The sequence below is a fragment of the Brassica rapa genome, chromosome A05 (assembly GCF_000309985.2).
Source record: "Brassica rapa cultivar Chiifu-401-42 chromosome A05, CAAS_Brap_v3.01, whole genome shotgun sequence".
Lineage (NCBI taxonomy): Eukaryota > Viridiplantae > Streptophyta > Magnoliopsida > Brassicales > Brassicaceae > Brassica > Brassica rapa.
In genome coordinates this window covers 8,052,695-8,066,871 of record NC_024799.2, presented here as the reverse complement: position 1 = coordinate 8,066,871, position 14,177 = coordinate 8,052,695, and the positions used below count along the sequence as shown (strand labels likewise).

Below are 14,177 nucleotides of genomic sequence, written 5' to 3'. Positions count from 1 at the left end.
ATTGTTTAAGCTTGTTAAGTAGATCGGGATGCAAAAGATATGAAGGCATTCTCATCTTTTGGTTTGCTACTCGCCTTTGATTATTAACCATAGTAGCCTAGGCAAAAGTTAGGATTTAACTAGGGTGCACTTGATGTACACAAATGTTATAATTGAATATAAGTTTACGTTCGTTTTCAAAAAGGTATTCGGTTGAAGTATTTTATTGAAAAAAAAGATTAGAATAGCACAAAACCAAGTTTTTGTTCCTAAACTAGCACTCAAACCTCAAAGTCACAAAAATATGTTTCATTAAAGAGGTAAATATACATTTATATCCATTGGGCTAATTAATCCAAATCTTAGTGTTTAGAGTTAAGGGGTGAGGTTTTGAAATTAGAGTTTAAAATTTTATAAAATAAATACTAAAAATTAAAAATAAAAATTAAAAAAAAACAGTTTCAAAAAGTATTTTTGAATTATAAAAAGAAAATTTGAAAAAAAAATAAAAAAAAATTCGAAAAAAAGTTTCAAAAAAAGAAATTATAAAAAATTTTGAATCTGAAAACATATAATCTGAAACTATAAAACGTTTCTTTTTTCATTTTTTTTTATTTGTTTTTATTTATTTTTGTTTGTTTATTTAATTTTAAACCAAAGGTATTATGAATATTTTACCCTTTAATAAATATCATTTTTGTGACTTTCGCCTTCTAGTGCTATTTTTGATACAAAAACTCAAAAGATGCTATTATTGACAATTGTCCTATTTTATTTCACTCATTTTAGATGTAGCTAATGACTATAAACTGGGAATGAATTTTAGTTGACGGTTAGAGATAGATACATTTAATTAGTCTAAGACAAAAACAAATAACAAGTTTCTGGCCTCTCACAAGTACATATTGTATAGGATTTGTTGCCCATAAATTTCACTAGAATCAAAGAAGATCAAAAGCACTAATGGATCTGTTTTCTACTTCTGGGGCCCAATATATGTGCATTATGGGCAAGAGTGATAATCGGGTGAATGCTACATACTTTCTCTTCGAATTCAATGAGAATGGGCTCAATCAAAATGACCTTATTTCCTTTTGAAATGCATGGTTGGTTCAACTAGGTTCTTTTGTGAATCTCCTCAAAGCAGTGGGCTCGCTTGCCACATTGAAGTTTAATGCATAAATATTTGCTAAAAACATTTGAAGAAAATTTCAATGCGATTCAACGGCGGACCGTACAAGTGCAACAACTACAATTATGGAGTGGGAACCTTCTTTGCTTGATTAATCATTCTATATGGTCAACGAATATATACTCATCTTGATGACCAAGTCCAATCGTAAAAGTAGAGGTCTTATAGCTGACTCATTCTTCAGCTGAAAACAGTATTTGAACACAATAGACAATCATACAATTACCAATTACTGTAATGATTCAAACTAATGATGTTATATATATCTGAGAGTTGCCATCAAAAGACTATAGTCGCCGTGAGCGACCGAGAAAATATCTAAACAAGTATGTGCATAGAAATATAAAATTGTTTACTTTCTGGTAACTGAAATCATGTATTAGACAGAATACAGACCAAGTAATGGAGTAACTTATGTGTTGGAAAAAAAGACCACATACAAATTATGAATTGGTACTCAAGAAGAATAAGACTTTTACTTGCTAGCGCATTGTTTTATTCATGACACGTGAGAATGTTTGTAGTCTATGTGAATGTTTGCATGCTCTTTCTTTACAACCTCTCTCCTCCTGACGTAACACTCGTCCTACCTGTAACAAAACTAAATTAGTACTAGTAAAGTTTAATACAGTATATTTATAAACAAAAGCATTGGTAATGGTATAATAAGGTTTGGTCTTATGATATTAGCACATACTGATTTTCTATTTATTTTCTCTCATAATTATTTTTTTAGTGAAATGCAAGGTCATATCTCTGTTGCAATTAAACCCTATATATTTTTTAAAATCCCATATATATATATATATATGCATTTTGTTCTGTATGAAATTTGCTACTTTGCACCATATATATGTATGTAATTTTAATTTGTACTCCTATAATTAACATAGGTTAGAGAGGGGGGGGGGAATATAGTTTATAAATAACATATTGTATGGATTGGAAGATCATATTTTATGGATTGGAATATAATTAACATATTGTATGGATTGGAATATAATTAACATATTGTATGGATTGGAAGATCATCTTTTTATAAATTTAATATATTCTGCAGAAACATTGAGTTTCCGTGATTTATATGCATTTTAATGTATAAACTTGGTAATAATGGTTTAATAAAAGTTTTATTACGTATAATCTAATTCACTTATTTTAATATCTCAATAATTTTGATCTGCGATTCTAGAAAATACGAGTTCGGTTCTTCTTTTTTTTTTTTTTTTTGAACAGAACGAGTTCGGTTCTTCCTTCTACTTTTATTCATCTTTGTTGTTGTTTGATCAAAAAAAAATCATCTTTGTTGTTAGTTCTTCTCCATCAGCCAATTGTGAAGCCCTAATCTAACTTTAACAAGAAACATGCTCTGGATTTTTTCTGTATTGATTCAATGGACTGTTCAAACTTCTTAATACAGGAAGAAAAAAATGATCTACTTTCCTAAACGTATGATCTCTAAGAATACTAATATAATGATAATTAGTAGTATCGGATATAAGTAGAGACAGTTAGATAATTTGTTCATGGATACCAAAGTTTGATCTTTCTAGCACATAAATCGATAATATTCTTTTTCCAACGAATACCGTTTTTAAGTAAGAAAAGAACTATCCGTTACAATGTCACAACTCATAAAATTGTACACACACTCTTAAGGAGACTTGTATTATACCTATTTTTATTAGAAGACCTCGTGTGAATTGAGATAATTAAAGGTTTTGATTTCACAACGGTCGCCAGTGGACACCGGAGAAAAAAAACAAACAAACAAAGAAGGCTCCTCTCAGTCTCCAACGGTCACTTGCTAAGAAGCTGCGACTGCGACCAGCGAAAATTATATACCAAATCAAATTACAGCACGTAAGCTCTAAAGGGACCCACAACGGTCTTATAATCTGTTTCCATTCATTATTTAAGAAGAATAAATAAATTTTTAAAGTGAAAAGTTATCAATCAACACTTCGTTGACAAAAAAAAAATAAAATCAATCAACACTTCTTTAACACATATACGTTAACTAGTAGTAACGCCACATGCCCAAGTAGACGTGTTCTTGACTTATACTGAACTGTCAGTTTTACCCTCACAAAGTAGACCAAACTAAAATGCTTACTTCAATCGTTGTTCTGGTTTGGAGGCGGTGAATTACAATTTGGCCTTCTAAAATTCTCCTTTGGTGTTTTGCTGTGTTTTTTTGAATTTTTTTCTTTTAAGTAAAATGTTAAATTATTATATCAATTTTCGAATTTGTAACAGAAGTTACACAGTTAACAAGTACTAGAATGCGAAAAAATAAAACTAAACAACATAACTAAGTGGAATAAAACAAACCCGAAGGTAGCTCTTGAATTTTAATCACTGACGAGCTTTTCTTATTATTTGAAATGGTCTCGAATAGATCTACTCCACTAGGCATAATTTTGACACTGTAAGACACTTTCTATCTTTTGAATTACTTTCTTAGACACTTCTCACTTGTCCAACACAATATGCTTATCAAAAGACTTTCTTACCCTCATTTCAGACCAGACCAAGCTTCACCTAACCAAACATAAGTAACCATGGTTCCATCATTTTTAATACGATTTTTATATTTTGGAAATATCCAACCACGTTTTCATTTAAGGAGAATTCAAAACACATATCTACTTTCACTTTCTCCAGACCAAGAAAATTCTAATTTCTTCATCTCTCTTTCTAACAACTGGAACGTAGATTAAGTGAACTCAAAAGCTTACTGAATTGGATCTGCAGTTTGACGAACAACAATGGCGAAGAAGAAGTCCAAGTCTTCTCCGGCGAAGGCCAAGAAAAATTCCAATGCATCTTAGGAATCAGTCTGCAAAAGGTTTCTTTTTTGATTCTCCGTCGTTCCTCCGCCGACGGAGAAGAAGTCCAAGTCTTCTCTGCCGTTCCTTTGTTTTTAACCTAATTAGACTAGCTATTAATATTTTTCCAAACTGAAAACTCCATGAATTTAAGCTCAGTGAAGCTTTGATTTATTTACATATCAAGATTTCTTTATGATGAAGTAATATATGGAAAACACTGGATTTAGACTTGCTTCAGATTTGTGAAAAAAAAATGGTGTAAAGCACATGACTATTTCAGTGGAGCCTTAAAAATGGCTCCTTCCGTGAGATTTAATTTAAAGGTTTAGTGTTCTTCCATTGAGATGCTCTTCCGTCCAGATGTTTGAATGAAATATGTATGTCCACATAAACTGTGTCCACAAACTCTATGTCCTTAGAATCCTATATAATATATAAAATATATATATATATATATATATATATATATATATATATATATATATATTATATATCTACAAAACAGTATTTACAAAATTTTATATGATTGAGAACTCTTCCGACGAACTTTCATCTATGGCATCTTGTATAATTCAGAAACAAACTAAAAAATATATGACTTGGAAAATCTGTAAATCCTATACAAAATCATGTCCACAAATTTACGAAGAAATGTCTGGAAATGAACCTTGGACACAAAATTGATTCTACAAAATTTTGTTCACAAAACTTTGTCCATAAAATCATGTCCAGGTTTTTTGAATATGAAAAATAAACAAAATTTACTATATCCACAATTTTGCTGTCCACATTTCTCAAATAAAAAAAAATTATTATCCAAACTTTTTATGTTCAAATAACCTTTTGTATAAATGTTAAAATATATATATATATATATATATATATATATATATATTATATATATATATATATATATATACCAAAACGGATGTCTAAATGTAGAGAATTAAAAATCATAATTTATAGTCATAAATTTATTTGATTTAAATATTTTGAAAAGAAAATATAGGCAAAACACATTAAAGGGTGAAATAAACAAGAATAACAAGTAACTAATATAGAACTAACTGGTGTGACATGTATTTTTTGTGTATTTTTTTTTCCATATCTACACTTTTTCCATCCACATTTTCTATGTCCATGTATTTTTATATAATTTTTAAAATATATATAATATATATATACAAGTGTATCTTAAAATATAAAGAAAAAGAAATTATAATTTATTGTAACAATTATAATTTCTTTATAGATCTTAAAATTTTGAAAAAAGACAAATATATATATATGTGGAGAAGAAGGAATATTTTATTATCAAATCTACTTTCTCAACCAAAATTGGTCTTCACCTTTGGATTGGCTTTCATCCGACAGCTGTTGTTTGTCACTGCTCTCCAGGAACCAAACGACAACTTCTCCGAGTAAACACAAAACGCAAAGCTGAACGGTAGTTGTTGACAACTTGACAATATAAAAAATATTATCACTAACTCAACCCTGGTCTCGGTTAAGGAAGTGAGGGGCATATTGGTCTCAAATCAGCTCAGAAACATGATAAAGTGTCCCTCCAGCGTGTTGTGTCTGAATGTGTTAAAAAGAGAGAAAAAGTGTCTCAATATGTAACTCATGTCATGTACAATTAAGATCTTTTGCACATTTTATGCATTGTGAGAGGGGAAGTTCTCCTTGGTGGATACTTTTGAGTAAAAGACCAACTCACTTTCCAACAAAACAAATAATAAGACACTTATCATCTAATATTAGACCATCTGCAACCGTGGATTCGGTAAAGAATCCTTAAAAATTCATTTTTTTATTTTTTTTATTATTTATTTTTCAATAAAGAAAAAAAAATAGCCAATGGTAAGTCGCCATTAAACAGCGGGACCCGCAAACAGTGACAATATTTTTCAAGGATTGATCCTTATATAAGGATAAGAAAAGGCTAATCCTTAATATTGTGTGGAACCTATCAAATTTTTTATAATTTTTTACCTAGGTTTTGGAGCTAAGAGGCTCCATTGCAGATGCCCTTAATCCAACTACTCACATTACTTATTTAATAAAAATTAATATTAAATACACTTAACTCGTATAATATATACAAAATTATTATAAAGATACAAAAACAATTATGTTATTCTACTTTCTCCCAGTAAAAAGCAAAATAAAATTCTCTTTTCTGGTCAACTGAATAAAATTCTATTTTTGTTACCCTAAAAATAATAATAACTTTTGTAGAAGGTGAGACCAGAAGAATTGCAAAGGGCACATACGTCTTTTCAAAAGTCAATGACAGAAACTAAAGTTTGAATAAAGAGAAGCGGCTCGATAAACACGGACTCCATTAATATTATATTAACTCATCACCTTCTCTCTCACTCTTTATATTTAAACCTCTTCTCTCTCTCTATCCTCATTATATTTCTCAACGACAAAGATAGAGAGAAAGAAAAACAAGACACAGATCAATCTTTGAACTCGAATTTTCTGTTAGACTAAACCATGTCTTGTTCCGTCGCTGTCTGCAGCTCTCCGGTGTTCTCCCCGTCGTCTTCTCTCTTCTGCAACAAAGCTTCTATACTCTCTTCGCCTCAAGAAACCATCTCTCTCACTCTCTCTCATCTCAAACCCTCCGCTTCCTCTCCCTCCTCTCCTTCCGCCGCCGCCGCCGCTTCCCCTAAATCTCCGTTCCGTCTCCGTTTCCAGAAACCGCCGACCGGATTCGCTCCTGCGCCGTTAGTGCTAGGAGGATCCGACTCTATCTCCGCCGCCTCCTGCACTGGTCCTTCCGCCTTGAAGAGGAAACGGCCGACGAGGCTTGATATACCGATTGGCACCGCCGGTTTCGCATCTCCGGCGTCGGAGGAGAGTAGACAGGTGGAGAGGGAAGGCGATGGTTACTCTGTTTACTGCAAAAGAGGAAGGAGAGAAGCTATGGAGGATCGTTTCTCCGCGTTAACCAATCTTCGAGGAGATCGCAAGCAGGCGATGTTCGGAGTTTACGATGGTCACGGAGGAGTGAAGGCGGCTGAGTTTGCGGCCAAGAACTTAGATAAGAACGTTTTGGAAGAGGTGAGTGGTAAGTGCGACGAGTCTGAGATAGCAGACGCGGTGAAACGCGGTTATTTAACCACAGACGCTGCGTTTCTTGAAGAGAAAGACGTTAGAGGCGGTTCCTGCTGCGTCACGGCTTTGGTCAGAGACAGGAACCTCGTTGTGTCCAACGCCGGTGATTGCCGCGCCGTCATGAGCGTAGGTGGCGTCGCGGAGGCTCTCTCTTCCGACCACAGGCCGTCTAGAGACGATGAACGGGAAAGAATTGAAACCACGGTGAGAATAGTCTCACGCTTATTGATATTTAATTTGTGAATATGGAAAGTTTCTAATAATAGATTAATTATTTTTGCAGGGTGGATATGTGGATACGTTTAACGGTGTTTGGAGGATTCAAGGTTCTTTAGCTGTATCAAGAGGGATCGGCGATGCTCATCTCAAGAGATGGGTTATAGCCGAACCAGAGACTAAGATGTTGAGAATTGATCAGGACCACGAGTTCTTGATCTTGGCATCGGACGGTCTATGGGACAAAGTGAGTAACCAAGAAGCAGTAGACATTGCTCGTCCCTTCTGTGTAGGAACCGAGTATTAGAGCCCAAAGAAGAAGCTCAATGCAATCTTCAGAAACCCAAAGAAATGACAACAAGTTCCAAGTGTTTAGGGTTCTAGAGTTTCATATAAATATGACTGTTATGAGAATGTGTTTTGTAACCTTGCTGCTCATAGAAGCAGCCTCCATCAAATAGTTTATGAAATCAAACGTTTCTTTTAATTCTTGAAGACAAACACAAACTTCTCCCTTTCTTGTTCTTTCACTTAAATAAAGCTTTAAGAAGCTATTTTATATTTCAATAAAACCTTGTTTTATAAATGTTATCATGGTATCAGAGCATCAGGGATAGATTCTCGGATGCTATGGCCATGGAGGTGTACAATCCCCCAACTCTGAGTATAGAAAACAGTGTGACCGTTACCCTCAGTGAGCGCAACTACATCCTCTGGAAATCTCAGTTTGAAGCCTTCCTCAATGGACAAGGCTTACTTGGCTTTGTGAACGGTCTCAATCCAGAACCTCCAACCACCGTGCGTGTTCCAGGTATTAACGGCACCGAGACAGAAGTTCCCCACCCAGAACGAAGTCGTTGGTTCCAGACAGATCAGGTCGTCAAATCTTGGCTACTTGGTTCCTTTTCAGAAGACATCCTTGGTGTTGTAGTCGATTGTAGAACATCCTATGAAGTCTGGACAGCTCTTGCTCGCTACTACAACCGCTCATCCTCGTCTCGTTTATTTGAGCTTCAAAGAAAGCTTCAAACCGTCTCCAAGATGGAGAAGACGATGGACATCTATCTCAAAGACATAAAAAGCGTTTGTTCTCAACTCTCTTCTATCGGAAGTCCAGTCTCTGAAAGAATGAAAGTCTTTGCTGCTCTTCATGGTCTTGGTAAAGAATATGAGCCTATCAAAACCACCATTGAAAGCTCAATGGACTCTCATCCCACACCAACGTTTGAGGATGTTGTCCCTCGCCTTACCAGCTACGAAGACAGACTACAAAGCTATGTCGACCAGAGCTCTGTAACTCCAAACCTTGCTTTTTACTCCAACAGAGGAAGGGGTAACTTTCAGCGAGGTGGAAGTCGTGGTCAGAACAGAGGCTACTCAACAAGAGGCCGAGGCTTTCATCAACATGTCTCACCATCCTCTCGTTCTTCTGTCAGCTCCGACTCAGACTCACGCCTCATCTGTCAGATCTGTGGAAAGCCAGGGCATCAAGCTCTTCGCTGTTGGCATAGGTTTGATAACGGTTATCAATCAGAGGAAATGCCACATGCTCTAGCAGCCCTTCGCATCACAGACGTTACAAGCAGTTCTGGCCATGAGTGGTTCTCTGATTCAGGTGCCACCACACACGTCACCAACTCACCACGGCATCTCCAACAGTCTCAGGCCTACACTGGTTCTGACTCGGTGATGGTTGGAAATGGAGAGTTCCTTCCTATCACCCACACTGGCTCTACATCTCTGTCAACTGCCTCAGGTAACATTCCTTTAAATAATGTTTTGGTTTGTCCTGATATGGCTAAATCACTTCTGTCTGTATCACAAGCTACTTCAGACTATCCATGTGCCTTTGTGTTTGACTCTGATGATGTGCGTGTGTTTGATAAGTCAACCAAGCAGCTTCTTCTTCAGGGAAGTCGCAATAAAGGTCTCTACAAGCTCTCTGATGCTCCGTCTCAAGTGTTCTACTCGTCAAGACAAGTCACAGCGTCTGATGATGTTTGGCACCAGAGGTTGGGACATCCAAATCTCCAAGTTCTTCAACAACTATCATCAACTAAGTCTATCTACATCAATAAACATATCAAAACCTTCTGTGAAGCCTGTCAACTTGCAAAGAGTTCACGCCTTCCCTTTGCTGCTTCTACCTTTGTCGCCACAAGACCATTGGAGAGGCTTCATTGTGATTTATGGGGACCCTCACCTGTTATGTCAGTTCAGGGGTTTAGATATTATGTAGTCTTCATAGACAACTACTCTAGATTCTGTTGGTTCTTTCCTTTGAAGTATAAGTCAGACTTCTTTGATACCTTTGTTAAATTTCATTCAATGGTTCAAAACCAGTTTCATACTTCTATTGGAACTTTTCAATGTGATGGAGGAGGGGAATTTGTCAGCAAACCCTTCCTAAGCCATCTCCAACAGAATGGGATCAGACAGTTCATCTCCTGTCCCCACACACCCCAACAAAATGGGTTGTCTGAGCGAAAGCATCGTCAGATAACTGAGCTTGGTCTGTCACTTCTATTTCACAGCAAAGTCCCACACAAGTATTGGGTTGAGTCCTTCTTTACCGCAAATTTTTTAAGTAACCTCCTCCCTCATACGGCCCTTGATGACTCCAGAAGCCCCTTTGAACTTCTTCATGGCAAGCCACCAGATTACAGAGCTCTCAGGGTCTTTGGCTGTGCATGTTACCCAATGCTCAGGGACTATGCCTCTTCCAAACTGGACCCTAGATCGTTGCAGTGTGTTTTCTTGGGATATAATGAGCGATACAAAGGATACAGATGCCTTCTACCCACAACAGGTCGTGTCTATATCTCTAGGCATGTTATCTTTAATGAACAATCCTTTCCGTTCTCAAAAGAGTATGCTCATCTTCACCCACCTGCAACCTCACCATTAATGGATGCTTGGTACAAAAGTTTCCAAAAGACCACTCCTGCTGTCGTCTCAAGTAAAACAACGCAACACCAAGCTCCTAAGGTGATTTCCTCCAAGAGGCCAACGTCTCAACACCCAATATTTACTCCTGAGGATTTTCCTCCTTTAACTTCTGTGACAAGCGACAGCTCTGCTCCTGCTACTCCAAGACAACCACGATCATCAGTTCAGTTATCTCCTTCACCAGTGCTTGGCTCAGGTTGTTCTACTGCTAGTGGAGTGGAGAGTTCTGAGTGTACGTCAGGCTCCGATCCTGTTTCTATTGGCAACAGCTCTACCACTCCACAACGCAGGACAGAACAATCGTCTTTGCCTACACTTACATCAGCTCACCCCATGATCACCAGAGCAAAAGCTGGAATATCAAAACCAAATCCTCGGTACTGTCTCTTAACCCAAAAGGCATCACACTCCTTACCTAAAACCGTCTCAGAGGCTCTCAAACACCCGGGTTGGAACGGTTCTATGCATGAAGAAATTGATAACTGTAAAGAGACAGGAACTTGGTCCTTAGTCCCTGCTACTCCCAGCATGAACGTTTTGGGATCAAGATGGGTACATCGAGTCAAACTCAATGCGGATGGTTCCTTCAAGTCACACCGATCTCGACTCGTCGCAAAAGGATATGACCAGGAAGAAGGCGTCGACTACTTCGAAACATACAGCCCAGTTGTCCGCTCTGCAACAGTCAGAACGGTTCTCCACATTGCCACAGTCATGAAGTGGGATATCAAACAGATGGACGTTAAAAACGCCTTCTTACACGGTGATCTCACTGAGGTTGTTTACATGAAACAACCAGCTGGCTTCACTGACAAAACAAAACCTGATCACGTATGCCTTCTTCACAAAGCCTTGTATGGCTTAAAACAGTCGCCTCGCGCCTGGTTTGACAAGTTCAGCTCCTATCTTCTTGAGTTTGGGTTTGTCTGCAGTCTTAAAGATCCATCTCTATTCATTTATTCTCGAGGTAAAGATGTCATCATGCTTCTTCTCTACGTCGATGACATGCTTCTGACTGGAAACAGCTCTACTGCGATGGTTCAACTTCTACAAGCTCTCAACCAGCAGTTCAAGATGAAAGATCTTGGCCAGATGCACTACTTTCTCGGTATCCAAGCGATCTTTCACGAAAATGGATTGTTTCTGAGTCAAGAACAGTATGCAAAAGACATACTCGCTGTGGCCTCTATGAGCGACTGTTCCCCAATAGCCACTCCTCTACCTCAACAGCTTAACAGAGGAAAAGATCCACAACAGCAACCGGAACCTCTCTTCTCAAACCCAACATACTTCAGATGCTTGGCTGGCAAGTTACAGTATCTTACCTTGACACGCCCTGATATTCAGTTTGCCGTCAACTATGTGTGCCAAAAAATGCATGCTCCTTCTATCTCAGACTTCACTCTACTAAAAAGGATTCTGAGATATCTCAAAGGCACTCTGTCAATGGGGATCAACTTCACTGCAGATACTGATTTCACTCTAAGAGCTTATAGTGACAGTGACTGGGGTGGCTGCTCCTCTACTCGTCGTTCTACTGGAGGGTTCTGCACTTTCCTCGGCTCAAACATCATCTCATGGGCTTCTCAGAAACAACCAACCGTCTCATGTAGCTCCACTGAAGCTGAATACCGCTCCCTTACAGAAACGGCAAAGGAACTGTCTTGGATATGCTCTGTCTTACGTGAGCTTGGAGTACCTCAACCGGTGACTCCTGAGCTGTATTGTGATAACCTCTCCTCTGTCCACTTAACAGCGAACCCAGCCTACCACAAAAGATCAAAGCACTTCGAGATAGACTATCATTATATCAGAGAACGAGTTGCTTTGGGTGCTGTAGTAGTAAAGCATGTTCCGGCTCGCCTCCAGCTCGCTGACATTTTTACTAAGTCACTACCGGCTCAGGCCTTCTCCTCCTTACGCTACAAACTGGGTGTAGATGTTCCACCAACACCAAGTTTGAGGGGGGCTATTACAGCACAAGTACCTTCTGTGGAAACAGAGAAACATCAAGCAGAGAAAGAGAGTTGCTTGGGCCTGACCAAGCTAACTAGAGAACAAAAGGGAAAGGGTAAAATGTACCCGGAAGATGTTCAGGCCCAACGCAATGAAGAGCCCAGCAAGCTTGAGTCTCAACGGTCGTCTGCGGTTATTAAAACTAAAGAGCTACAGTCCAAGAAGACAGCAAGCAGTACGATAAAGCAGACTGCAAAAGAGAAGTTTGAGCTCAAGCTGTCCAATCCATTCTCAGCCCTTGATGGCCTTGCTTCAAGCTGATGATGACACCTGTTTAGAAGACTAGGGTTTTCATTATTATGTATAAATAAGACATCTCTTGTAACGTTGAATCGTAAGAAAGAAAGTTCAAGAAATAAGTCATGGTATCAGAGCACCAGGGATTAGATCTTGGTGTCTCTACGCTTCATCTCAACTTCTCACAAGCTCCATCACTCATCTCTTTTTCCTTTGAAAAAAAAAAGAGAGAGAGAGAGAAGAACCAGCGACCAAGACAGATCCTATTAACACTGTCCTGACCAAAACCCAGACTTGCGTTTTAATTGAAGAAGCAGGCTTTCCAAGTTGTCTCCTTCCTGTCGGCTAGCACAAAAGCAGGGGAACAAGTTCGAGATCCTAATGAAGAAGAAGAAGAGTTAAAGGTGGCAGCTTTAATCAAATGACAGCTCCAAAACTGCAAAGCTTGTGGAGTTGGTGCTATAAATGACGGTAACGTTTCCCACTTTTCTTGGAGATAGAACGTGTCATATGGCTAGTTTAGATGATTTCTGGATTAGTTATAGATCGTGGAATGAGAAGAAGCTGCTACTGTGAAAATTGCTTGGTTTGATGGTTCTGTTGGCTGTCTGCTGCAAGTTTGTTAAGATGCTCTGGAAATAATATTAAAGATGTGGCTGATAACGGGAAAGAGAATGTTAGAGTTGAAGAATTTCAGTAGTTGTGGACATGTATTCTGTTTGCTAAGTGATGGTGCAGGACAACCAAGAGTTTTGTGAAGAACAATGGTTGAAAATACCTCTGAGAGACTATACTAAACTCTCCAAGTTCAAGAGAAACCTCTGAGTGAGTCATGATAGATCTCCAAGTATAGACCAAGAGTTCTCATCTGGTTCTGAAGTCTATTGTTTTACTCTCACTACAGCTACCTTAGGAGGTGTTTACATCTGCTCACATCCCTGTCCAGCCATCCAAACTCATTCTCATGATCATTCAAACTTGCCAGCTTCGTTTTCACCCGCTGCCAAGTTTGCGGGGGAGTATTAGAGCCCAAAGAAGAAGCTCAATGCAATCTTCAGAAACCCAAAGAAATGACAACAAGTTCCAAGTGTTTAGGGTTCTAGAGTTTCATATAAATATGACTGTTATGAGAATGTGTTTTGTAACCTTGCTGCTCATAGAAGCAGCCTCCATCAAATAGTTTATGAAATCAAACGTTTCTTTTAATTCTTGAAGACAAACACAAACTTCTCCCTTTCTTGTTCTTTCACTTAAATAAAGCTTTAAGAAGCTATTTTATATTTCAATAAAACCTTGTTTTATAAATGTTATCACCGAGATGAAGCCGTTGTTGTTAGCATGTAAGAAGCTGGTCGAACTATCGGCTTCACGAGGCTCATCGGATGATATTAGTGTGATGTTGATCCCTTTGCGTCAGTTTATCTAGAAAAAGAGGGAGAGACGGTTTACTTTGGTTTAGCTTTATTTAGAACAATAATTCATTTATTTATTCTTTCTAACGTAGTTATGATCTCAATGTGGCCGATGTACTTGTATGAATCGAGCATTGATCGGATTTAATCTAATTATCAGTTCGTTATTATTATTATTTATATACTTCCAACACAAGTGAGAGTTTGTTCCTA

General features: G+C 37.8%; 1 protein-coding gene and 1 long non-coding RNA gene across 3 annotated transcripts; both read left to right on the top strand.

The window, feature by feature from the left end:
• Window positions 1-6,268: 6,268 nt before the first annotated feature.
• Window positions 6,269-14,140, top strand: LOC103867991 (probable protein phosphatase 2C 25). Of its 2 annotated transcripts, none has more exons than XM_009146089.3 (3): window positions 6,269-7,338; window positions 7,418-7,645; window positions 13,865-14,140. In XM_009146089.3, exons 1-3 carry the CDS (start codon window positions 6,511-6,513, stop codon window positions 13,976-13,978), a joined length of 1,170 nt encoding a protein of 389 aa, XP_009144337.1. In that variant the 5' UTR covers window positions 6,269-6,510; the 3' UTR covers window positions 13,979-14,140. The 2 variants fall into 2 exon arrangements, with proteins under 2 accessions (XP_009144337.1, XP_033147220.1); XM_033291329.1 differs by having other exon boundaries at window positions 7,418-7,651; window positions 13,871-14,140.
• Window positions 12,681-13,763, top strand: LOC103867990. The gene is made up of 2 exons (XR_004458082.1): window positions 12,681-13,023; window positions 13,291-13,763. It is a non-coding gene; the product is annotated as an uncharacterized LOC103867990 (long non-coding RNA).
• Window positions 14,141-14,177: the final 37 nt, after the last annotated feature.